This window comes from Zosterops lateralis (assembly GCF_965231275.1).
Source record: "Zosterops lateralis genome assembly, chromosome: 15".
NCBI classification, from domain to species: domain Eukaryota; kingdom Metazoa; phylum Chordata; class Aves; order Passeriformes; family Zosteropidae; genus Zosterops; species Zosterops lateralis.
The window spans coordinates 16,050,446-16,077,060 of NC_139775.1; the positions used below are offsets into that span (position 1 = coordinate 16,050,446).

General features: G+C 43.0%; 1 protein-coding gene across 13 annotated transcripts in view; it reads left to right on the top strand.

The window, feature by feature from the left end:
• Window positions 1-26,615, top strand: part of MAPK8IP3 (mitogen-activated protein kinase 8 interacting protein 3) — a gene marked incomplete at its 5' end in the record, with an annotated part of 50,713 nt that overhangs the window by 4,392 nt on the left and 19,706 nt on the right. For 5 of the 13 annotated variants that reach the window (XM_083872600.1, XM_083872612.1, XM_083872605.1 and 2 more), the window contains 12 exons: window positions 5,088-5,208; window positions 5,941-6,011; window positions 6,697-6,785; window positions 8,494-8,517; window positions 10,364-10,415; window positions 15,687-15,936; window positions 16,342-16,444; window positions 17,029-17,147; window positions 20,008-20,019; window positions 23,948-24,005; window positions 24,978-25,130; window positions 26,445-26,526. In XM_083872600.1, the coding sequence (XP_083728726.1) occupies window positions 5,088-5,208; window positions 5,941-6,011; window positions 6,697-6,785; window positions 8,494-8,517; window positions 10,364-10,415; window positions 15,687-15,936; window positions 16,342-16,444; window positions 17,029-17,147; window positions 20,008-20,019; window positions 23,948-24,005; window positions 24,978-25,130; window positions 26,445-26,526 (1,134 nt within the window). Of the gene's footprint in view, window positions 1-5,087; window positions 5,209-5,940; window positions 6,012-6,696; window positions 6,786-8,493; window positions 8,518-10,363; window positions 10,416-12,593; window positions 13,300-15,686; window positions 15,937-16,341; window positions 16,445-17,028; window positions 17,148-20,007; window positions 20,020-23,947; window positions 24,006-24,977; window positions 25,131-26,444; window positions 26,527-26,615 lie in introns of those variants that run through there. The other 8 variants (XM_083872609.1, XM_083872610.1, XM_083872601.1 and 5 more) reach the window with 5 other exon arrangements.

Here is a 26,615-nt window from a genome sequence, read left to right on the forward strand (position 1 = left end):
GTGTTAGCATGGCTTCTTGGAATTAGACACGCCAGATGGGCCTCTGCCATGTGGGAGGTGCCTTCAGATCTCTTGTTGCATGAAAACTGCTTCTAGGGATATTTATGTCCCAAGGAATGGTAGTGGCTGTCCACAGAATACAAAGTAGCAAAGTAAGGGTCCATTTCAGTTCTTGAGACCAGCAAGAGAGAGGCGCTTCAAATATTTTTAAACTCTTTGCTTTCCCAAGGGAAACACTAAATATGTCTGTACTGCCTTTTTGCTAGGAATGCTTTCATGCAGTAAAGTCAAGGTAACACTGATGTCAAGTAGACAACTCAATTTCTTAATCTTCTACTTAATCTTTGCTAAATAAATGTCCATAGGGATAAAAAGTTGAATATAGAATCACAAAATGGTTTGGATTGGAAGGATCTTAAAACTCATCTTGTCTCTGCCATGGGCAGGGACACCTTCTACTGTACCGGGTTGCTCTGTGTCCCACCCAGCCTGGACTTGGACACTTCCAGGGATGGACCAGTATAGTTTCTCTGGCAACCTGTGCCAGGGCCTCACCACTCTCACCGGGAATAATTTCTTCCTAATATCCCATTTAACCCTGCCCTCTGGCATGGGAAGCCATCTGAGCATGTCTGTGGCCTCCTCTGGATTCGCTCCAGCACCTCTGCATCCTTGTGGTGAGCACCCCTGAACTGGAGGCAGCACTGCAGGTGGGGTCTCACCTGAGCAAAGTCTGGGGAAGAATACCCTCCCTTGCCCTGCTTGCCACGCTAAAGGGAAACCACAGCTACCTCAAGTGAGGGGCTTCTTCTCCCAACACAGCTTTTACCCACAGCCCTGCACCCCCACTTGGCTCTGGACTGAACCCCAATACTCCCTTCACTGGGCCCTCACTGCACACACTGCCAGCCACCACAAATTAAGGCCACATAATGAGATTTCTGTATCTCTGTGCATCTCTGTCTCTGATTTCTCACTGATGTGATGGTTTCTGATATATGTTACTATTTTTAGTCATGTTCTTTGCAAGAGACAGGAAAGCAGGAAGCCAAGCAGTCTGCAATGTACCACTGCTCTTCGGAGGCGTAGTCATTCTTTGGCCTTGGGATGATTTTGTGCTAGTTATTTTCCCTCTAAAGAGTAATGTGTGAGGCATTGTTTTTTGCCATAATCCTGGATTATTACAGATCAGTGATCTTACTTGAAATCCGGAGATAGAGCTTAGCAGAAAAAAATCCATGTGACATTTATATATATAGCAGTTTCATATCCCGGTTCTCTTAGATGACTGAAGTGCTTAACTATTTAATTGTTCATATTCAGAAATTATTCTTTGAAATTACACTAGATGTAGAGACTCTGGAAAAAAAAGAGAAAAACCAATAAAATATTAATGCTTTGGTCAGCCTTGCTGTTGAGAACTCCTGGGGCTGGGAGCTGTTTCTGTTTCCAGTGCACTCACTGCTTTGTTATGGTGGGAGACCAAAAAAACGTACTTTTTCTTTACCATCAGTGGAATTCTCATGTCCTTTTTATCTCTCTTTTCTAAATGTCTTTATTGCACCTTCATAAAGCTGGAGTTGGAAGCTGTGAATTCTTGAGGTGAGGGTGTGGGCTGAGCTCTGTGGAGTGAAACCATCAGGGCAAACCAGTGACAGCACCTGGCCCTGGGAATGAGAAACCTGAAATCAAGGGCAACTGCAGTAGCAGGCTCAACCTGGTATGCTTCATCACCACCACTCTTGCCTCTTGGCAGCACTGAAGTGAAAGAATGCAGTTAACAAATTTGCAGTGCAGTGTTAAAACTCAGTAGCCTGGGCATTGGGGTTGGTGGCAGAGTGCTTTGTAAAGCGTGTTATTTTAAGATGTATTTAAATATTTATTTTAAAAATTCCATGAGGCTATGCTTTTTGGTTGTTTCTTTGGGTTTTTTGGTCCCTTGCTTGGCTTCAAATTGGCAGAGAGCAGGGCTAAATTGGATATTGTGAAGAAATTGTTCCCTGTGAGGGTGGGGAGGCCCTGGCACAGGTTGCCCAGAGAAGCTGTGTGGTCCCATCCCTGGAGGTGATCAAGGATAGGTTTGGATGGGGCTTGGAGCAGTGTGGAAGGTGTCCCTGCCCATGGCAGGAGCTAGAACAAGATGGTCTTCAAGGTCCCTTCCAACCCAAACCAGTTGTATGATTCTATACTCCTGTTAAATGTTTATAATGAAAGAGGAGTATTTCTAGTGTCTGCTTTCAGAAGTCATTGGAATTGTACTGTTCTGAGGCCAGAATTTTGGATTTGATTCCTGTGAATATTCACTGCCCTTAGGAAAGCTGCTGGCTAGCAAGTGTGAGTTAGCACCCACAGAACTTTGGGATATCATCTTTGGGTTTCAAATGTCTGCAGCATTTAGGGAGGATTGACTGGGCACAGACTGAAATTAAAAAAACACATGAAAAGCAGGAGACTAAATCATAAGGATTATTTTTCTGTTTTAACTGGGTTTGATGCTTTTTGTAAATATTACAGCCATAAAATGTTCTGCTGAGACGGAGAATTACAAATTAGTGTTCCCTCTGCCTGGTTATTTTTAGGTTTAAATGGTTGGGATTATATACTGGTTCCTCTTCAAGTTACTGGGAAATTCCCACAGTTTCAACAGGGCCAGGATCGTATAGACCCTGTGAAAGAAATGGAAAAAGTGAAATGTCAATGGATATTTGTTTACTGACTTGTATTCACTCAATAACTTGTACTTGCAGTACAACTGCCTCTGGGAGCCTGGTTAATCAAAAAAAGTTAAAAAAAAATTAAAACACTTTTTGCAGTTTGTGCTGTTTCTCCTGCCCTGTTGCAAATTTCCAGCACTATGGGAAGGCAGAGTTTGGTGTAGAGAGCACTATGTGATTGGGGATTTCCTGTGTGCTGAGTATACACTTGGTAGGTGGAGTTTGGGCAGAAGAGATGCTGGAGCCAGTCTGGCTGCTCGTTAGGCCACTTACAGCTACATGCCTTGAGCTGTGAGCCACAGCTTGAGGCCTGTGGTCCAGCATCGTGTGGGAGATGAAGTGCTGCCTCTGCTTTCTGTCTCTGGAGGCTCTCGTTCACAGGAGTAACTCATATGAACATCAAGTGCCTTCTTCCTCCAAACTTCTGGTGCAGCTTTGTTGTATTTGTGGGTGTGCTCACATCTCTGATTAAGTTAGTTAAATCTCTGCTGCCTCTAGTGGCTATTGACGCGTTTCCCTGGATGCTGTATGGAATGTCTGCTGTGACTTACTGGGAAAAAATAAAGGCTGCCTGGATACCCTTGTGAAAGCTCATTGGTGCCATGAAGGATGAGCAGCAGTGACATCTGGACGTTAGGAACATCTTCCTTTGGCGAAGCCCTGGCAGGAAGCCTCTCGTTATTCTGCTGCATTGGCTGCTCACTTCACTCTGGATTTGGGACTTTTCCTGCTGTCAGAGCTGTGATGAGCATGGGGAAGCTCAGGTGAAATGAGTTCTGATGTCAGAGCAGGTGCAAGGTGCTACAGAGCCAAGAACTGGGTCAAATGCCATCGTTTGATCTCCTCAGCACCAGAATGGGCCATCCTGCAGTGCTTTTGTCCAAAATGCTATTCTGCCCTACAAACACTTAGGGCAATATTAATTTTTAATATCATTGTCTCCATGTCTCTTTCTTTTCCAGGTGCTTAATTGATTTCTAGTTTTATGTTTCTTTGATTACTTTTTGGTTGCAAAATAGGCAGGTATGAGGAAAAAGACTGGTATTTGTAAAAGAGTTAATCTTTCAATCAGTTTCCTCTGAACTAAACCAAAACAGCAGTAGCAAATCTAGGAATCCAATTAAAGGTGACCTACGTTACTGGAATAAAATTGGACTTGTACCTTCTTTTCCTTTTTAATTTACTGTTGAGAAACCTGTGAATTATTTCCTTAACATGCATTCATTTTTATTGCTTCTAAATATCTCATTTCTGCCAAGGGGGGGTTGGGGGCTGCATGTTTCTGGGTGGAGAAATGGGAGCAGCAAAGTGGTGAAAGTTGAGCCACTGTGATGTGGTGGGGATTTAGCCCTTGGCTATAATTAAAAGGGTTCATCAATAAAGCTTTAGCACAGAGTACTTCCAGTAAAATCCTATGAGGAGATGGAGATTATACCAGGAAAAGACTTTGTTGGAATAGTTTCCATCAGCCTCCAGATGGAGCAAGTGAAACTGCTGCTTCTCAGCTCTGCTGCTCATTGTCAGTGTCTGTTAGGACTTCTTTTCCTTTTTTACTCATTCTGAAATTATATTGTTGTTCTGAAAAAGATTTCAAGATAAATCCACAAATTTACAAAGCAGGTTGTTTTATAAAGTTCTCAGAATCCATAAAGCAGGTTGCTGGGTGAGTGACTAAGGGATTTCAATGTTTAATTGGCATCTCAGGAAGAAGCATACTTAAAAATCTAAACCCTTGAACAATCTTAAAATATAATTAAAAAGTAATTGTTTAGCCTCTGACATGACTTTTTTATAGCGGAAGAAAGGTATTGGCATTGGTGCTATTTCTAGAAAATTCCGTGCAAAACAACCATAAGTGGGAAAAAACCCAAACCCTTATTACATTAAATTTGGGCAGGAAGAGGAATGAAGTTAAAAGCCCAGTTAGAGGTTAAAGGCATTGCAGAGCACTGAGTGCAGGGAAACAAGAAGTGGCTAAAGCGTGTTTGATTGTTTCTATAAATATAGGTATGTAGGGATGCAAACTGAGTCACTGCTCCCAGGAATTTACTGAACAGTTCTAAAAGTTTACAAGAATCATAAATAATGTGGCTTTCAGTCATCCGCAGAGAGGATCCAGTTTATAATGATGATTGCAGTGTCTCTGCTAGTAATTCCAGTAAAAGCAATAGGGAATGTGGATGGGGTTTACCCTAAAAGTTCAGCAGTGCAGATTGGTTCATGTGCAGAATTAAACAAAATAATTTTACTGAGCATTTAAATGTGTTTGGTTCTCTGGGAGTCTTTGCCAGAAAACATTCTTACCAATATCTGTTTCTTTTGGAGTAAAACAAAGCTTTAATCTGCCTCCTTCTCCACTTCTTCCCTATGCAGAAGTTCATAGAGTTTGAAGATGCACTGGAACAGGAGAAGAAAGAACTACAAATCCAAGTGGAACACCTTGAATTTCAGACTCGACAGCTGGAGCTGAAGACAAAAAACTATGCTGACCAGAGTAAGCAAAACTGTGCACCATACACCATTATACACATGCCTTCCACACACATACGGTGCTACTTTAAAAATAATCATAATTTTTTTTTGTTTGTTTTAATGTAACTTGTGCAAAGTACAAAATAACTGGTTGTCCCTTACTTTGATGTAAAATTCTGAGCTTTCCAAAGGGTGGGATGTACCCACACTAACTTAGTAGAGGCTACATTTCTTCTCTTTTGTGGTCAGTCTCTCCAGATGCAAGGTGCAAGATTTGGGCCTTTCGAACCTGGTTTCCAGTTTCTTTTTGTAGAATCTTCCATTCTGATAAAAATCATCACATTAGTTAGTTAGTGTCTTTGTTTTTACAAATACTTCTTTAATATGTCCAGCTGTTGAAGTTCCCCTAAGAATTTGTTGGTGTTTTGTCCAGTACTCCTGCTCCTCTAACAGCCGGAAGAGCCAGTCCCAGAGGACAACTTAAATTGTTTTGCCAAACTAAGATGCTTACAGGGCAGCAGGCTACTGCTGAAAAACTTCGGGTTTATTGCATTTGTGGTGCAAAATTGCTGGTATTAGGAACATGCAGGTACCTATGAGCTAAGTTTGTAACAAAGACCAAATCCCACAATTCTGTTTTTGTTTGTTTTATTCAGTAGGTGTAAATCAATTTGTTAAAAAATAGGCTTTGTTTCTCAATTTATTTTGAGAGCCAGGTGTATGTTAGCTGATAGCTGGGATCTTCTCTTGGCAGTTTCTCGACTGGAAGAACGTGAATCAGAAATGAAGAAGGAGTATAATGCTCTGCATCAGCGTCACACAGAGGTAGGATATCATCTTTCTAAATAAACTCTTTGTCTATATCTACATGACTGTATCATGTCAAAGAACTTGGCTTTACAATCCTAGTGTTGACTAGAGTTTCTGAACTTTAGGAACATGAGAAATACCTGACTGGAGGAAGTAAAGAGGATGGAGACAGGCTGTGTTCACTGGTGCCCAGTGGAAACAGCTGAGATAAACCAGGACACAGAAAGCTCACTCTGAACAAAGCAGTAAAAACTACTTTACTGCAAGGACAGTGAGCCCTGGGACAGGTTGTTCAGAGGTGTGTTGGAGTCTCCTTCCTTGGAAATATTCATGAGCCACGTGGATGGGGTCCGGTGGCAGCCTGCTCTGTGTGGCCCTATTTGCAGCAGAGAGTGGACTGATGTTCCTTCCAATCTCAGCTGTTCTGTGATACTGCGCACAGTGCCTTGGTACCTCATCTCCCATTGCCAGTGAGCCTCCAGGCTTATGTTGTTTTGGGATATGCTCTTTCACTATTTGCTTTTTCTATCAGGTTAGACCATTCACTTACATTATCCGCTTAGAAGGCAACAGTAAAGACAAGGAAGTCTGCAAAAAACCCCAGGGGATTGGAAATGGATGCCAGAGAAAATTAACTAAAGCAGAAAATGAGACTTTACTTCTCATCTGTCTGCCTCGTGGATTTTTTCTCTCCTCACAGATGATCCAGACCTACGTGGAACACATTGAGCGATCTAAGATGCAGCAAGTTGGAAATAACCAAACTGAGGGCAGTGTACCTGGGAGAAGGTAGGGCCATGACCTCTCCATGTAACACGTGTCACCTGGGAACTTACACACTGAATGTGCGTGTTTGAGAGAGAAAACAGAGCAGGACCTTTTCCCGGGGACATGGATTGTAGCTGAAGCTCTCTTTTAATGGGTTCTGGGTGAGTTGTGGGTACTTGATGGTGAGGAGCTTTGTATGTTGTTTTACAAAGGTGAGGTTTTATCATGCTTCTATTGATGAGACCTCTAGAAAACACATTTATATTCTTAGGTGATGTGTAAAAGTTTATCTACAGAATGGATGGAGGTGTCAATTAAAGTGTTTGTGTGTGTACGTGTCTTTGTATGTGGGATAGGCAGCAAAACTGTAGCAATTAAATGCAATAGCTGTTACAGGATTTTTTTTCACCTGTTCTTTCAGAGGAAGCTTTCTGTCAGTCCAAGAAATGGACTTTCCTCCCTCCCTGCAGTGTTTGGGCTCTGACAAGAAATAGATGGTCTAAAATACAGGAATCAATTGAGTAAAACAAAAAAAAGCTAGATGTCAGCCTTCCTAGGCAGAAGAGACAGGCATGAGGGGTGTAGAAAGCTTGAGAGGACATATCAGACTATTTTTCTTCCTTCTCTTCTATCCCTCACAGTCTGGAAATCCAGAGTGGGCTCCCAGAGTGTGATCTGATCCTAGTGTTAGAGGTGGAATGGGATATATGTGTTAGGCTTGTTTCTCTCCCAACTTACACTTCTGGGAGTAAGAATATATCTATGGAAGTGCTTACACAGTAAAATCTAAAAGTGCTATAGGCAAAAGAAAACTTAGGGCATCCCTCTTTTAAAGAGTGAGTCCTGTGTGCACCTGCCAACTTTGAGTCATAGAATATCCTGAGTTGAAAGGGAGCTACAAGGATCATTGAAGTCCAACTCCTGAGTTGGACCGCATAGTAGAAATGGTTTTTAATTTCTTTCTTTATTAAAAGCTTAAAAGCTTTTCCTTCCCTGACTTTCAAATAAGCTAATATGAATTGTGGCTTTATGTTAACATTGCATGAAAGAGTTAGCCAGTGAAAAGTGTTGCTGGTTATATCTACAAGACTGCCAGTCTCAGTGGTGAAGGGCAAAATTTTCATCAAGAATTGCCTTTTCATGTCAAAGAAGTTAGTCTTTTACCCTTTAAGTGTGGCATATTGCTAATGTCCTTGGAGAGAAACACTGTATGTGTGTGAAAAGCCCATGATGGGACTGTGATCCAAGTCTGTAAGTGGGAAATGGCAGTTGTTCCTTAATTTTCAGCTTTGCACTATTTGTGAGAGTGTGTGTGTGTGTGTGTAGCTCTGTTGTGCTTGTGCACAAGCACCTGGGACAGGTGTGTTTTGATGTCATTGCGCAGCTGGAGGGATGAGCACCAGTGTTTGTGGATCTTAGTGCACTGGTGGGGGAACAGGCATAATTTCTCATGCTCTGTGAAACAAATTTGGGTGCATTTATTTTAAAAGAAAATGGGACTAGGGAGAAGTTTGTGCAGCAACTTTTGTGGGGGTGGTGTGTATCAATGGCCATCCAAGAGATGTAATGAGTTTGTCCTTTCTTCCACATGGTGTGGGTGGCAGTGCATGTGTACCTTGTGTCTGTGGTAGGTTGCATGTTTGCATGACATTTGCTCTCTAATGGTTGTTCTTTTTGTCTCGCTTTTTGTGGGATTGCTGCTGTTTGGCTGTTATGTTTGTCACTGCAGTCATCGCCAGTCCTGGAGGAAAAGGTAAATTTTATTGCTGCATCTGAACTTCATTAATCCAAGTGCTGGAGGTTGCTGTGGAGTGGTGACAGTGTGATGCTAGGAATATATTGTACTGGCATATTTCCTCTCTGTGTCTCCTGGCACCTGTGCTGAACTTGCTCCTTCAGGGGTGCAGAGGGAGTGGTGGAGCTGGGATAACACAGCAGGGGGAAAGCTTGTGCATGCAAATACCAAAGACACACAAGTTTGGTGCTAAAACAGGGTCAGATGTCTGGGATAGAATGTTTACACTTCACATCCCCTAATGTTTTAGAAAGTCATGGAATCATAGACCCATAGAATAATAGAATAGCCGGAGTTGGAAGGGGTTCATAAAGATTATCAAATCCAATTCCTGTCCCTGCACAGACACTTGAACAGTCCCATCCTGTGCCTGAGAGTTTTACCCAAATGCTCCTGGAACTCTGGTAGGCTTGGGGCTGTGACCATTCATTCAGGAGCCTGGGCAGTGCCCATCACTGTCTGGGAGAAGAACCTTTTCCTGAAATCCAGCCTAAAACTCCCCTGACAGAGCTTCATGCAATTCCCTCAGATTCCAAAAAAAATTCTTCTCTCTTGTTTTACTCTAGAGAACAAGTCATGCCTGATTTCTGAGTGGAGCAGAACAAGTGTCAGTAGGTTGCCAAAGGCACTTTTGGCTGATCATTGGGCAGGGAGTGCTGTGTCCAGGACCTTCAAAGAGATTGGTTCTCCTCTTTAAATGCTGGCAAGCAAACTGTAGTTTTGTTATATTTTGTCAACTTTAGGATGTTGCTTGTAGAGCATCATAATCCCAGGTTTTGGCTACTGCAAACCTTTATTGGAGAATGTGCTGTTCACCTTGTAACTCAAGATGAACTAACAAGTGTTAAGACTCGCCCTGGCTGAGTCTTGAAAAGATGTTGGGTATATGATGGCAAGTGCAGCACTCAAAATTTAGACCAGCCCTGAGGATACTTTAAATTTATTTGTATTTAAATTTGGTAGCCAACTCCAGGACTGCAAAACTGGAGTTAGCTCTTCTGGGGTGTTTGCTCTTTCCCCTTTCCTGGGAGGTTTTGAAGAGGCTTGAAGGTGTTTCCAAAGAAACTCAGCAAGGAAATTTCCTAACAGTCTGTGCTAAAATTCTTTCCTGAAGATTCTACAGCTTCTGATGCTACAGAGACCCTGTACCTCTGTCTCTTTAACACGGACTGTAAAATTCACACATTTCCTCTCCATTCGGTGGCTCCTGTATTTCCTTGTGCTTTAAGTGTGTATGTGTTTGCATATCACCAAAAAAAGGAAAGTATAGTTTAATGTCTCTCTGCATACTTTTGGGGCAGCTTTTATGTTTCAGTGTTGTCAGTGAGTTATGTCAAGTCATTCCAGCATAGTCACTAAGATATTCTGGCTGCACCACTGATTTGACAAGGACTGTTCTGCAATTATAGGAACCTTTCTCCTGCTCCATACACCTGTGAAAGCAAGATGTTTCTCAGAAGAAGCACTGACTTAAATTGGCTGGTGGTTCCCTGCACTTTATTGTTTCTCCAAATTTCTCATACTGATTGAGCAGTCAGTTGTACCTGTTATGGCCACTGACCCCATTCCTCTTAGAGTTTCTCCAGGAGGGGGTATTACTCTAGCAGTAACACCATGGGACTGAGCAGCCAGCACCAAGGAAGTGTGGGAGTTGGGAGTTCAGACAGCTGCCACATGAGGGTAACAGTTGCAGTCCAATTTCTAGTAACTAGTATTTCACATACATTAGTGTACTGTTTGTTTTCTATCAGAGCCTTGTACAAGGTTAACATGCTTTCTTCTCTCTCCCTGTTTGTCTCTTTAGCAGGAAGGAACGTCCCAACTCCCTGAATGTCTTCCCCCTCGCTGATGGCATGGTACGTGGGCAGATAGGGGCCAAGATCATCCCAACACTGGACCACTGGCACCTGAGTGACCTCGGCCAGCTTCAGTCCAACTCCAGCTACAAGGTTTTCTAGACCATCACAGAGCAAGGGTTTCCCACTCTCTCGCTGTTGATAACATCTCACGTTTTCATTAAGCTATAGACAGTCTGTGTCCATAACCCTTTGCAGCCTCTCCCTGTGTGTTTGCTCCCATAGTAGCTGTGCTGGAGGATATTCTTCTGCAATCTGGCGTATGGTGCAGGAAGGATTTGACACAGCTCCTCATGCTGATTGAATCAGGGATAATCTTCTTTACTTGGCCAGCCCCAAGTTGAGAGGGATGTGTGTGAAGACAGTTAGGGATTGAGTGAAGAGAAATCCTTCACTTTTTAATAGCTTATTTGGGAGAGGACATGGTGGAACCTGTCCCCTCTCTCCACTTTGAAAAGAGCAATGGTTCTGCAATGCAAGTGGGGCCAGGCATTGTGTTGCACTTGCCCTTAAGTGTTTGTCATTTTTGACTGATCTCCTGGCCTTCCTGTTTTCACGAAAAAGGGATCCTTCTTATCCTGTCTGGATGCCCAAGTCTTGCACTGTGCTTAAAAGTCTTACGTTCCTCCTATGCCTAATTGCTGGTTTAGACTTGCACTGTCTACCTTCAGTATATCTGTCACTGTTACTGCTCTGCCTTCTGCACCAGGTCTTCCAAAATCCTCAGCAGCTTCACTGGGGCAGCTCATGGTGCTGGCTGATGCATCTTGTGCTCTGCTCTGCCATTCAGGGATCTCCACTCCACTATTCAGAGATTGGTCTGAGCCCCAAGGCCCAAGGGGTGTGCTCTAAGCTGACAGCTCACGGCAGCTGTTTACGGATTAGGCTATGAATGGTGACCTGCATTTCCTGTTAGCTGTACATGGAGACTTTGCAAAGTCTTTGTGTTCAGGATACCACCAAATTCTTCTCTTTAGAGATGATTTTCCACAAATGCCTTGTGACAGGAGCCACTGATTTCTCTGCTAAGCACAGCTCAGTGTGTCCACTGGTATCTCACAGAGTTTCTGCTCTACTTCAAAAGTATCTGATTAAATTTACCTTTACTCTGCTTGGAATTTGTAGAACATCAGCTGTTTTATGTGTCACATATAAGGACTGGTCTCCTTTTAAAAAATTGTGAATCACTGATCCTGTAAACTTCATTGAGGCAGTAAAGGCAAAGAGGAGATAAAACAAAAGAAATCCCCAGTTTGTTGTACCCATTCTACATGTTTCTAGATTCCATGAATGGGCTTTCATATGCGGGACTCTACAGCAGTGGCCTTCTTGATGGATAGACAAATTCACAGTTTACTCAGGAAACAAAGCAGAAAGTTAATTTTTTTAACACTATGTCTGTAAGGCAGCCAGGCCTAGTACAGCACAAATGTCAGCACTTTGTCAGCTCTCTGCTGTTGTGGAATTTGGAGATCAAAAAAACCTTTACCTAGGATGGAGGGTTGGAATCCAGTCCTTATTGTACTGTTAGAGGCACAGAATTTTGGGAAATGTAGCAACTTGCAGAATGCCATTCAGATCCTACAGTCATTTCTGGAAAGCTCTGGTATTATGGAATAGCAGTGCCACAGTACAATAACATAATAATGGATGGTGGAAATGAGAATAGAGCATGAATGTGTTTCTTCATAGTAGTGCTGTGCCAGCACAACCAAAATGTATGGAGCCCAAGCCCAGTTATTCCTCAGGCTCTCCAGGCAGTGCTGCACACCTTGGTGTGAACAGACCTTCCAGTGGTCAAACTGGGCAGTGGGATTTAGTTTTTAGAGAAGAGCTGGGTAGACACTGGTTAGATCCATCTTCCACAGCCTTGCTAAGGTATAATTCTTTAGTTCGTCCTACTGAGAACTTGCAAAAGAAGTAACCCAATATCTGCATTGCAGAGGAATGCAGCAGCAACCCAGATAAATGGGAAGCTTTGCTGTCCGAGTTCAGGTAATAGACTGCTTTGGGCAGGGAAGGCACCCTGCACAGGGGTTGGAATTAGGTGATGCTTAAGATCTCCAATCCAAATCATTCTGTGATTACTGACTGGATCTCATAGTTATTTGGTGGTGGTATCGGACAAAAAAAATCTGGTTCCAAGAAAGCTTTGTGCAGAACTAGCAGTGTGCTGCTCCAAATGTATTGTGCTGGGATTCATATTGGCACTCGTTAGGGAGACTCAGAGTGGAATGCTGGGATAAAGGAGGCTTAGTGGACCTGAGGAGCTTGTGCTGTGGAAGGCTTGGATGGGTAGTCTGTTATGGAGAATTTCCTGAGTATGGAGCAAATTAATGAATAATTAAAGGATGTGGTTGACTGACTTGCTAGTTTGGAATGGAGATTTTTCTCCCACAAGCTTCTTGCACACTCTGTGACTGAAATGCTCTCTCCTAAATCCTCTGCATGACTGACTTCTCAGAGGTATGGCTCATGCCTCCCTTGCCTCTTCTTCAGGGCTCTGGTATTTTGCTGACATCACTCACACACGACTCACCTTCCCAGTAGGTACCTGACTATCCTTACTAGTTTTCTTTCTTCATGGGGCCATGCTGGACTTACATTTTAAGTGTCCTTGTTTACTTTTTGTTATTATTTTCTATTTTAGTTGCTACCATTATTTTATTTTTGCATTCAGTTGTGCATTTATTTTATACAGTGTTTTGGAGATGAAAGTCCTTAACATTTTTGTTTTTATGTACTATGCTTTCAGTGTTATAACCATACAATTGTGGCTTCTCATGGTGACATATGACTGCTATGAATGTTGGGCCTTTACAATGCATTTTGGAGGTCACTACTACACAGTTGATGTTTAGGAGGTTGACAGGTATGGCTGTAGGTAAGTGGTGGCTGTGGAGATTATTCTTTGGGTGAGCTATGGGTTTTGGAGAATGCCTCCTGTGCTGGAGAGAAGAGTTCTACTTTTAGTGCAATATTTATCATTAACAGAGCACTCGGACGATAGAAGGAAGATACTAGCTTTTGGGCTGTGAAGAGGAGCACATTGGTAATATATACATTTGGGAGGAATTTCTCCAGTGCAGGCTGGAAGGTTGATAAAGTATGTTTTCTACAAACAAAACTCACATCTATAACCAAAGAGTAGTGAAAGACTGGGGTAATTACTTACTCATGTGTTCAGGGTAAGAGGCAGATTATGTCAATTAGCAAGAAGTTACAGGATATTGCTGATACAAATATCACTTTATAGACACTGATGATCCAGGGCTTTTGGATGACATCTGGTTCATAAGAACAAGGAATGACAAGTGGAGTGGACACATTTGTGTGTCTCTTACACGGCTAAGATGCTCCTGAACTTTGGTTATTCTTACAGACTTAGAGTGGGTCCAAGAACATCCCTGAATTCTTTCATCCAACCACAGTTTTGTTTGAGGAAAGAGGTTTTATGGTTGCACTTCACACTTGATAATATTTGTTCCTTTGTACATCTGAATGCACAGAAGACAAACTGCAGTTGAGGTAGTCCAAAGCTTACTGGATCCTATTTATTATCAAAAATCCCATTTGATTCTTTTTTTCCTTTACATACTAGGAAAGTAGCTCCTAAACCAGGAATATGAAGTAGAGGTGGGAAATGTGGTTTTCACATGTAGCAGACAAAGTGCAAAGTTCTCATCTCAGTCTTGATGCTAGAACCAGCATATGTGCAGGGAGATGATTTGGATATTCATGTGGGAATGTGGGTGCTGTTTGGACTGACAATGTGGAAAATATACAAAATGTGGATTGCATTTAATGGTAGTGCTATTTAAAAAAAAATGAGTTTCCAGTATGAATGCGCAGATGCAGTATAAACCCTTTGACTTCCACAGTGCAATGTGCAGCAGGGCATTCTAAGATAAGCATACAGAGGCCAGTCTAATTAAAGGAAGATCTTAATAAAATTCCAGATTAACAACAATAAGGCTGCAAAGGGTTAAGTCACCATTTTTTTTTCAGTCTTCTCACTCATCCCATATTAGACTTTCTTGTCATGTTGTGAAGCTGTTATTAGAACAAGAGAACGAGACTTCCAGATGAGCAAAGTGAAACCGTGTCACACCTCCAAAGTTGGGGGGCTCAGAGCAGCCTCTGAGCAGAATCAAGATTTCTCTAGTATTTTCACAGGAAGTCAGAAGTGAAGATGAAAGCTGGGTCTGGATGTGCAGATGCTGAATGCCACTGCACCCAGTTGCAACTCATTGTCGCATAGAACTTCAGCATTAATTATGTCACCTCCCTGCGGGCAGTAATTAGAGTGGGCTGCCCTTAAGACTGGGGAGATCTCATTTGGGTCTGAGAGAGGTCACAGTGCTGGTCAGGGCATTCCTTGTCTGACTGAAGCAGTGCTGCTTTAATTGACAAACACAGGTCACAGTATAAAACTCTGACAAAGCCTTGAAACCTCCCTGTTCCTCAAGAGGTGATGGTACAAGAAGTGGGGCTGTAGTGTCTATTAGAACTAAGAGCCATTTTGTACGCTCCATACTGAGAATCCATCTCCTGTGTTCATGTCTCACCTTTCTCAATTCTTGGGTATTGTCATCCTGCCATTTGGAAGTGGGAGACCACACCTGTTTCTGCTGTGTTCTTAAGCTGGATCCATGCCTACCTAGCTCTGCATAAGGTGGTTTGGGGACATAAGTCTCCTGTGTCAGACAAGCCAGAGAATCCCAGATCAGTGTCCATTCTGCTTCTGCAGTTGACTGGCAAAACCAGTTTGCCGTTTTCTCATCCAGGTGTCTTGGTGGCTTACAGTAATGACATCAGCCAGATCTTCAAAGAGGCCACGTCAGATCCTTCCCAAGCGATATCCATGTTGCCTTCCAGCCTTGGGAAACACTGGCCTACTTTGCTGCAAGTGCCTTTCAACTTTCACTGTAGTCAGTGTGAGCTATAGGTGCTTTTCACCTGTGATAAGGCCACCTTTCTTGAGATCACATACCAGTGTGATTCGTGAAGACCAGTATTCAGTAGTGAAGGAGGAAGGTTATCAGCCCTTTCCACAGATGGGATTTGCTTGTTGAGTTCAGCATGAGAGCTCGCTGCTTCACTGGTGGTAGTGCCTGGTGTGACCAGCAAACAATGGGACACGTAACTGGTACAGTGAGCAAGAGCCATAGTCATAATGCTTTAAGGCAGCCATACACCAGCAAATAGGACTTACTGAAATGTATAATTGTGCTTTTCCCTTTCTGTTCTGCTGCCCTGGAATTGCCACAGTGCCCCCAAGACGAAATGTCTGAATCTGGGCAGTCCTCAGCAGCTGCCACGCCAAGCACCACTGGAACCAAGTCCAACACCCCCACGTCATCTGTGCCCTCTGCCGCTGTCACCCCTCTGAACGAGAGCATCCAACCCATCAGCGAATACACCAATGGCACCACCAAGAGCAATAAGAGGGCACGAGAAAAGCGGAACAGCCGGAACATGGAAGTCCAGGTCACACAGGAGATGAGGAATGTCAGCATAGGTATGGCAGCTGGAGCTCAGGTACTTGGTCACTAACATAATCGACTTCACAGTGCTTGTGTCTCTTTGTTACAGGGAGAGGCTGGGAGACTTTGTCTTCCAGCCTGGGTTTGCTGCCAGGTAGTGTACAATGCCAGCCTGAAAGAAATTAATGCTTTGATTGCCATGGACTTTGTATATTTGGCTACTGAGATCATCTGGAAAGGTCAAAATGTCACATCTAAGTTCATTGAGGGACTAATATAATTCACAAATTGCCTCGTTAATCCTTCAGGAATTCCTTGTGTGAACAGACACTGTGTTCATCTTGCTTGTTCAGAATAGGTGCAAGTCTGAGCTTTTGAAGAGGTTGGTATCCAATAAACAATAAACAATACATGTACATGATGTATACTGTCTTACCTAGGGATGGGCAGCAGCGATGAGTGGTCCGATGTCCAGGACATCATTGATTCTACCCCAGAGCTGGATATGTGTCAGGACCCCCGCCTGGAACGCACGGGTAGCAGGTACTGATTGTGACTTTTCCCTTTTCCCAGGAGAGCTGGGGAGGGACTGGGGACAAGGGCCTGGAGGGACAGGACAAGGGGGAATGGCTTTTCACTGCCAAAGGCTGGAGTTAGATGGGGTATTGGGGAAAAACCCTTGGCTGTGAGGGTGGAGAGGCCCTGGCACAGGTTGCCCAGAACAGCTTTGGCTCCCCCATCTCTGGCAGTGTCCAGGACCAGGTCGGATGGGGCTTGGAGCAACCTGGTCTAGTGGGAAGTGTCCCTGCCCATGGCAGGGGGTTGAAACAAGGTCATCTTTAAGGTCCCTTCCAACCTAAATCATTCTGTGATACGGGGAATAACACACGCTATTTTCTTTACTCAATGTGTTCCCTGATTCAGCCAATGGCGAACAGATGGAATGTGCTCTCCAGGTTTTGATTGCAACAGTCTGAGATGCTCAGTGTTTCAGAGATAAATTTTTGATCTTAAATGTTGCTAAGTAACAAGATTCTTTCTGTTTTGTTTGTTTTTGTGTTCTATTTTTTTGTTTGTTTGTTTGGTTTTTGTTTGTTTGTTTGTTTGTTTTTTGCTTCCAACAACAGCCCAACACAGGGGATTGTGAACAAAGCATTTGGCATCAACACAGACTCCCTGTACCATGAACTTTCCACAGCAGGGTCTGAGGTCATTGGAGATGTTGATGAAGGAGCAGATCTGCTAGGTAAAATCTTGTTAGAACCATTTTCTCTGGTACAATGACACTGTATTAAGCTTCTAGAAACATTTAAATTCTCCTTTTCTTTCAGAAATTTAATGTTTAGCTTTTTAAAGAATGCATGGAAATTGAGATACATGTGATAGAAGCATGTACCTGCAGTACAGTAATGATTATTTAGAAAATAATCTCAGCTGTTAGGTAACTTTTATTTGGGTTGTGTTCAATGCATAAGTTTTTTTTCTACAGGATTCTCCCACACAAATAATTTGAAGACAAAATTTGCTCCTTCTGCTTCTGGCTGAAAATTCCTCTCCAGTAATTTTGTACTGAGAGTAAAAAGTTTCTTTGAAATTTGCAAGAAAGCATGTCATTTGGTTAAGCTTTTGATGTTTAGATGATGTGGAAATATTATGGTCTGTAATGCAGTATTTACTGTTTTACAGTCAGCCTAAGAGATGTAATAATTCATTTTTAAGCTGGTTTTGAAGGTATTTGTAATACCTGTAGCCAGGCTGTGTTCTGTGTCCCTGGCTGGGACTCTGCAGCAGTCAGAGAAGCAGCTTTGCTTCAGGGAGCACTCTGAGTCCTCTCCATACTTTTTCAATTGGATTCCTGAATGTCTAGATCTTGTTTTGTGACAGAATTTAAGCATATTCTTAAGTCCTGCTGTTTTCTTGCATCAGAAGAGTATAAGTGGTCTTTGAATGCTCAGGTGACATGGGCAGCTGATAGAGTTTATAACAGTGTACCTCATTTTCCGTGTTACTGTAAGTGTGGGCCCTGAAGATCAGCGTGTAGTTTCTGAAGACTGCAGCGTGGCTTATGAGGAGGACATTTCTGTGCTGGGACCATTTTCTGGCCTGAGCAGAGCAGCCTTTCAGGTGATCCCATGGTGGTCCAGCAAAATATGAAGGCTAGTTCCTTTTCAAACCTGGGAGATGGACTGTTATGAAATCAGGTAGTTCTGTGCCTTTTTTTGTGGTAAACATTGATCTAATTAATCCTTTTGCTGGGTTCAGGCCACTGACTCTGGCACATAAGAGTGTTTTTACAATGAACATACACGTTGCTGGTTCCTCCCCATGAAGGGAAGAAGCAGAGAAAGATCTCAGGGGTTGTGTCTCTCAATAAGAAATGAGACTGGTACTTTTTTGGCTTTGCACAATAGAAAGCACAAAAGAAAGTCTGGTAAAGATAGAAGCAAAGGGCTAGATCTTAGGGTTGACAAAAATCTGTCAACATAATCCAAAATTTTGCCTTCTTTGTTAGGTAGAATGCTCTCTCTTTGTGCCATACCTTTGAGTCTGAAGAGACACAGAGGAAATGGAGCTTTATGAACATGATGTAAGAAACAAGATCCACAAGCTGAAGGAGTTATCTCTAGGACATATTTAGGGCTTGCTTCTTTCTGTAAATGAAATTAATGAATGACTCTAAGCTCATTTAAGTGAAGACTTACTACTTCCTCCAGTCTCTCAATACTTGGCAGTCAATCTGTAAAGAATATTTTTTTTTTTTTTTTTTGGTCTCAGTTCCTTAAAGAAAGAGAAATCTCATTAAAGAGGACCTTAAAAACAGGTTTTATAGAAATTACCCTTGAGCAGTGGCTGGCAGACAAGTCTGATTCTGGAATGGAAAATCCCATTTATTCCTGGTACATAATTGGCACTCTTGATGTTTTATTATTTTGAATAAAACCCACAAAACATGTGGGTTTCCTGCCACCTCTAATACTGATTTACATATATGGGTTTGTATAGAAAGTATTCTGGAGAGAACTGGAGTGAGAACAATTATTTACTAATGGGCATTGAGGACCAAATTCCCTTAATTCTCTTACAGACTTAAGAGTAGTAGTTGGCTGTTTTCCTGCATATTCACATGCTAATCACAAGTGGTCCTGGGTAGGCTGCTTTTCGGCCATCTCCCCTTCTCTCAGCTCCCTCTTCTACAAGATCCCACATGCTGTTCTTCCCTATCTCAAGTGTTTCCAGACACAAATGATCACAGTAGTTCGGGTGTACTCAGTGGACAGGTCTTTTTACTGAGGGTGGTGAGCTGATAGCCCAGAGCAGCTGTGGCTGCCCCATCCCTGGGAGAGTCCAAGGCCAGGTTAGAGGGGGCTTGGAGGAACCTGGGATAGTGGAAGGTGTCCCTGCCCATGGCAGGGGGTGGCACTGGATGATCATTCCAACTGAAATGATTCTGTGATTCATTTTTGGGTTAATTAACTATATTTGCTTTGGAAATAAAGAACTGGGGGTCTGTGGTAAGGGCAGAAATGCAGCCTTATTAGCAGTAAGTTTATATACAATGTTGTTTACAGAAGTCGAAATGAGATTATCAAATTAAGTCCTAGAGCTACACTGTACAAAAAAAAGGTTTTAGATGCAAACAGTTGTCTTTTGCAAGCTGAACTGTCACTGGAGAGCACAGTTACTGTCAGAGGATCCAGCTGTTAAAATCACATGGGGAGCAGAAGTGAGAGGTAGTGGGAATGAGCTGTTTTGCATTTAGTGGTTGATGACTAAATAAAGACACAGTAAAGGTTTATTCAGCCCAGGAAGATCTGGCTGCCTCAGATCCACATCTGGAAATCTGGGGATAGCTGAGGTGTGTGGTTGCAGTTGTACCACGGATTACCTTTCCTTGGTTTTTTTCTGTCCTATATGTAGAGTCATGCCATCAACAGCTATGGCAGGTCCTGTCCTTACTATTTCATGGCTTTTGATATTGAAATGGCTGAATCATTGTTAATTTTTTTTGAACAAAATTTTGATTTTGTTGGTTTCAGTCACTGATGGATCCTTTTTCACTTCCTTTTTCCCTTGTCTCTCTGTGCTTCGCTGGACATGGCGCATAGGGGAGTTCTCAGGTGTGTATCTTCTGCTCAGTTCTCCTTGTTTCTTTTTTTCTGGTTGAGGTCGGATGATGTGGTATACACGTGTGATACTCCCCTGCTCTTGTCCAAACACGGTTGGCTTTGCAGACTTCTTCCACCTTGCCTTGCTTGGTTGCCTCACACTGGTGGGTCCCTGCAGCAGGAGGTCCCTGCTCTGCTCATGTTCCTGCTACCTTTCAACCCGCTTTCTCTTGCGTGGCTGTTGGCAGGCTCCACAGTATCACACTAGCCTGTCACTTGAGGTCTTGGGGCTCAAAAGGCTTTTTTTCTGCCAGGAAGGGTGCTTGTAGCAGAGCTTGGGTGCGCACAGAATGAGTGAGGGTCCTATTGTCCTCTCCATGGCCTTTGCTGTAAGGAGTCCCTCCATGTGCCAGTGGCTGTGGGAGGTTACCTGGTACAAACCAACCCCCTTTGGTTATTGTGATAGTGACATTAAAGGCGCTTTTGTGATAGGTTCAGTGGCAAAGCCTCTGTCTTTGGTGGAAACTTTGCATTTCTGTCTCAGGAGTTGTGTGATAGCTCTGTCCTTTGTTGGGAGAGGCTGCTTGCTGCCCTAAGGTCATGCTCTGCCATCAGGTTTGCACCTGCTTGTAAAACACTTGGGCCCTAATGCAATTTCAGTTGAAGTCAAGGGACTCTCTCTTGATTACAGTGCAAACTGGGTAAAACTTGCCATGTAGTAAAGATGGTGACCTGGCAGCTGTGATAGTGTGACACACCAACAAGCTGTGCCGCATCCCTGTGACCAGCATCGCTCACTGCGGGCTCTGTGATGGTACCAAGAAAGGGATGGTATCATCCCTTCTTTTCATTCAAACTGGTTTTACTGTAAGCCACATTTTTTGTGAACATTCCTCAGAAAATCTCCCACTGAAGTTAGGTTGGAGTGTGTTGCAGTGTGGCAGTGCTTTTGGGCCTTTTTAGGCCAGAAATCTTTGATATTCAGCCCCACTTTTGTTTTTTTCCCCTTGGTACTGTCCTTCCTTCACCCTGTTCATAATGTCTATTGACCTGCCTTTGTTGTGGGAAACTCAAGGATGTATCATACAGGGAAAATGATGAAGGTGAAGGAAGCAGATCTCAAGCTTGTCCTGACATCAGTTGTGATAGGACAAGGGTTGATGTTTTTAAACAGAAATGGGGAGATTTAGATTAGATATAAGAAAAATGTTTTTTGCAATTAGGGTGGTAAGGCCCTGGCACAGGTTCCCCAGAAAAGCTGTGGCTGCTTCGTCCCTGCGAGTGTTCAAAGCCAGGTTTCGATGGGGCTTAGAGAAACGTGGTCTAGTGGGAGGTGTCCCTGCCCATGGCAGAGGACTCGAAATGGATGAGTTTTAAAGGTGTTTTTCAACCCAAACCATTCTGTGACACTCTAAGATAAAGTCCCTGTTAAGTCAGACTGAAGCAGAACAAGATAACTTTCTACCAAGCATCACATGTGCTGGCACCACACACTGTACATGTGCTGATGAGCTGCTCTGTTTGCTGTTTACAGACTGGTACTTAATGGCTGCTGTTTTTCTCTTCCTTTCTTCCCCTTTGTCCCCATTTCTTTCTGTTCCCTTTCTCGTATGGGATGGCTCTCATAGTACGGGATGATTTCTTTGGTAAGGCGAAGGCCTTTTTACTTTTTTTCTTTTCTTTTCTTTCTTTTTTAATGTGCATTTTTTTCTGCATTCTTTTCATCCACTCATCATCTGTCCATATGTCTTGCATCACCTTGGTTTGGTTTTTTGTGGTGATGGCAGCACCTCTCCAAGAAGCAGGATGCAGCTGCACTGTAGAGGTGGTTTGGGGATTCTCGTTGATTATCCGCTTTGATGCTTCACACTGTTTGCCTGGCTGTGGAAGAAAGATAGTGTAGGTGCTCTGCTGGAGAGGGCTCTGCCCACACCGTACATCCCATTGCTCCACACCCCAGAGGGTTGAAGAGGTCTCCTTATAGTATCTCCACATTGCAGGTTTTCTTCCCATGAGCAGAGCTGTCCCATTACAGCCTGTGCATGATGATCTTGTAGTGCCATTCCATGGCTCTGGGAGGCTTCCTCCTTTATTGCCAGAGGAGCCTTTCTGACCTCTAGGTGGTTAAGGCATTGGGCCGTCACTGCATCACACACAAGTAGAAACTGTGGTGAAGGATACTGATAGAATGCTGTGTGGCCTTTAGTTCTGGCAAGATAGCTCACCCTCTTCCCCAGAATTTCTTTCTCTCCCAAAAACAACTGCAGAGAGGGATGTATGACTCCAGAATATGAAGGAAAAAGATTTAATCCAAAAAAGATGGGGATGAGCTTTTCCCTAGATGTTCTTCACCTTTAATATTCTTGTGCCAATTTAATGCCTTACAGGCTAAATATGTAATTGGTTGTTTGTAGAATCACTAAAAATGAGCAAGAAGAGAATTTAATAAACAGAAGACTTCTGGGTCTTCTGACCTACATGCAGCATGCCACAAAAAAAAAAAAAGGGGGTATAGATCCTTTACCCTACTAACCCAGAATACACTGTAGTTTGCATTGCAGTTAGTGTTGCCCATTTCTGTGATGCTGGAATATTCTCTGACACACATTGCCTGAAACATCAAAGTGATTAATTATCCATCACTAATTTTTCAAAAGTCCTTTGAAAATGCTGCTTCTTACTCATTCTTGCTGGAATTTGTTTTTGCCATCATAAATTCATCCCATTTAACTGTGGGAAGAGGATCTGTGTGTTGGAGTGTTGTGGTGTGTTCTCGTTTCTCATGCACTGCCATGTTCCTCTAACTCCCATTTAATTCAAGTTTATGTTGTTTTTATTTTCTGCTAATATTAATCAGCAAATGACATATCATGAAGACTGTTGATGTCTTTGCTGTGAAGGAAGAGAGGGTTCAGAGGGCAGAACAAATACTGATTATGGGGAGACTTCTTCATGCTCTGAGACCTGTGGTGAGATACAAGCTGCACCCCTCAGCACTGTCCTCCAGCAGGGAGAGAGGCCTCTGTGCCTTCAGCTCTCAAGTGGCCTCTGTTCCTCACTATAAGACAGAGGCTGACCCTGGGACTCAGCAAGTCCCTGGCAATGGGAAACAATCCAGATGTGCTTTTGGTCCCTAAATTTCATTTTTTTTATGAAATACTGAATTCGACCTTCACTCTTAGCCCCAGATGCATCGATGTTCTTGTAAACCAGTGTGCAGATTCCAGCTGTACATGGATGCCCAAGTGCAAGTGCAGTGTCTGCCGTAGGTGTTGAGTGTGAGTCTGAAGTAGTGAAACCAAAACGTCACATGTTAAACATCTGTGAGAACGCTATTAGAGTTAGCAAGATATAGATATAGCAAGGGACAATCTGCGGTCCTACTAAAATTACTTTGGCAGAAGGTCAATAATGGGGAAGCCCTTCATGTTCATGAAACTCGTCACAACTGTGATCCCAAATCATGCAAACAGAAAATTTGGCTTATACCAAGAAAGGAAGAAAATCACTAGTGTGCAGATCAGGACAGCAGTTTGGACAGTTCTGCTATCCTCTGTGAAAAACCCATAAACTCTACCTTCATTCTGTGTGAGAAATTATAAAAAACGTTTGCAATAGCTTATGGCTGAACCAGGAGTTACTGCCTCGACTTCCCTGATTGGTGTTAGTGAAGCTCTCCCCTCTGTCCCTCTCAAAGAGGTCTTTGAAGGTTGGGGTGAGTAGCTAGGTCTGAATTTGGGTTCTCTGCAGGACACATGGGTATCTTTGCTGGTGCTGTTTGGTCATTCAGCTAGAGACGCTTCAGTCTCTACAGAGGACACAGGAATCTAGGGAAGCCTAACCAAAGTGATTTCTTTTCCTCAAGCATAAGTTAGGCAGTGCCACAAAAACTGCATGTTTCTAGGAGAGCAGGTGAAAACTGCCTGGCCTTTCTTTTCAGGAATGGGCAAAGAAGTGGGCAATCTGCTGTTGGAGAACTCTCAGCTGCTGGAGACCAAGTAAGGAACTGTTGCATGCTCTGACCTACCTGCCTGGTTATAAATGAGATGTCACCTTGGAGTTGGTCTTGGCCAGAACTCGTGCCTCACTTGTTTATCTAACTGGTTGTCCTGAATACTTGTTCCTTCACTTGTAGAAGAAGAATTGCTCTCCTGAGCTGTTTCCTAACTGTCTCCTTTCTTCAGGCACTTGGATGAAGCCCCTAGGCATGTGCTGGTAGGGCCTGATCATCTGAGTCGTCTGAGATCAGTTGCAAGCTTTACATTTTCAGTGGGAATCCAATGTGTTGGTCTGAGCTCTGTGAGGATGTTGCTGTTAATAAGGTTTTATTTGCAAGGTTTGTTATTAGGGAAAAGAAGATTGTCACTGTTGAGTTCTCAAACAATTTTGTAGTTGATGGAGGTGAAGCAGACAATTTAGTGGAGTTGGTTTTTGAGAAAAGCTGGCAAACCATCTGTTAAAGCTGAAGAGCTGGGAAGAGGAAGGCAGAGTACTCTCAGGGGAGAGCTGGAGAACCTACTGTGATGGGAAGCTACTGGTTTTATAAAATTGGGATGTTTTGGAGCTGATTGGAAATGCGTTATTTCTATTGCCATCATCTGTAATTATCCTCAATTGCAGATGACAGGAGTTCTGAAAGGTGTATTTCAGACTGTGATTCTGTCAAAAATAGATAGGTTGCTCTACATGTCTTCTGCAGTGTTCTGCCATCTTCAGAAGGAGAGGTTCATTTGTTAGTCAGGATACCGGAATGAACAAACCTCATCCTGAAAAATTATGGTGATTTCTCTGTTCTTCTGCAGCTCCATCTTCCCAAAGTTTAATTTCCCTTGAGTCTTAGCTGGACTGAATTGCTAAACACATTTATTTCAACTCTCCTTGTAGTGTCTGTGGCTTTAGTTAAAGATCTCTTTTATGGACAGCTGCTGGTTTTGGGCATTTTTGCTTATTGTCCCTTTCACACCTTCAAGAAATGCTTTGAACGTTGTGAAGAATGATTTGATTGCCAAGGTGGACCAGCTGTCTGGGGAGCAGGAGGTGCTGAAGGGAGAACTGGAAGCAACAAAGCAGGCCAAAGCCAAAATAGAAGCCAGAGTCAAGGAGCTGGAGGAGGAGCTAAAGAGGTGAGTGATTTACCCCCCTGCCGCAAGGAAGTGAGGAGCAGTAAACTCACCTCCTCTGCTTTACTCTGTTTCACTCATGGGATTAACATTGGCATTCAGAGGTACTTTAGAGAGCACAACAAGGCAGGATTAGGACTCTGAAGCAGCAGCTCCAAACCCAGTCTCCCTTGAGTGAAACATTAAGGGTTTAAATTTGTAATTAAAAGCCAACCAACGAAAACAACCAAAACCACTCAAAGAAAGGGAATTTCAAAACCAGTAGTTTTGAAGGAAACTGCCAAGAGCTTGATCCTCCTAGCAGCCAGGATAGCTCTGAGAGAAGTGGATGCCCATTCATTTACTGAAAGCTCATACAGAGTTGCACAAGGAATATTTAAATGCCTATATCGGTAATTGTTTCATTGCTCATGTTAAGAGTGAGAAGAGGCAAAAGAGATTCTAAAGTCTGATACAGGATGATGCCACTTTTTATCTTCCTGTCAAACTAGAGAAACTAAGCCCAACTGCCCAGCAAAGCCTGGATGGTTTCACATCCATACGTGCAAAGCTGCCTCACGGAGGCAGAACAGTTCAATTGTGGCTGGCTGTGCATGACTTGAGGTGCTCAGGCCAAAAGACAGGGTTTGTTCCCTATCTGGAATCTAGGAGGTTCTGTAGTGTGAGCTCAGAATCACCAACAGTAACACAGACCTGTCTCTTTGTTGTTGAGAAATTAAAGTAGTCTTGCAAGCAGGGAGATTTTTTAAATGTGTTTTGTAATGCCTCATAAAGTAGGAGTTCAAAGAAATTGAAAGGACTCACTTAAATACTTTCAGTATTTTTTATCAGGATTTGGTGTTCTTTACCATTTTGGCAAACTGTTCTTCACATTAGGGTCTTTTTTCACTGTATTGAATCACAAAGAATGAGAGAATCTATTGCAACCAGAAGCAGTCCAGCAGGAGCATTTTAAGCCAGCATTTTCCTTGTTGAAAATGGCTCAGTTCTCATAAAATATTTGAGTGTCAAATATTTGAATGTAGATGCTAATTCAGAAATAGAAACTGGCTGAATTCTTCCAGCAGTCAGTATTTTAGTGCTCACAACAATTGTTTGAAAAAAAATGGGGTGAGGTCGGTGCAGCTGTTCAGAGTAATGTGCTGAAAGAGGGAGAGAAAATGCCAGAGAAGCATTTCAGAATTTGTACACTTGGAACGCATGGTTTGAGATTGCTCCCTTGTGATGGATGCAGCCAGACTTCCCATAGCTGGTTCTCTTCCCAAAGCCAGCCATGGTGTCACTTCCTGTTTTGATCTCTTCTTTCCTGTTTCCTAGAGTGAAATCTGAAGCAATTGTTGCCCGACGAGAGCCCAAAGAGGAGGTGGAGGATGTAAGCAGCTATCTCTGTACAGAATTGGTATATGACATTACTAAAATGCCTGCGGGGAAAGGGGGTTGATTTACTTACCTATATTGCTTCATGTATACGAGATGTATACATGTATT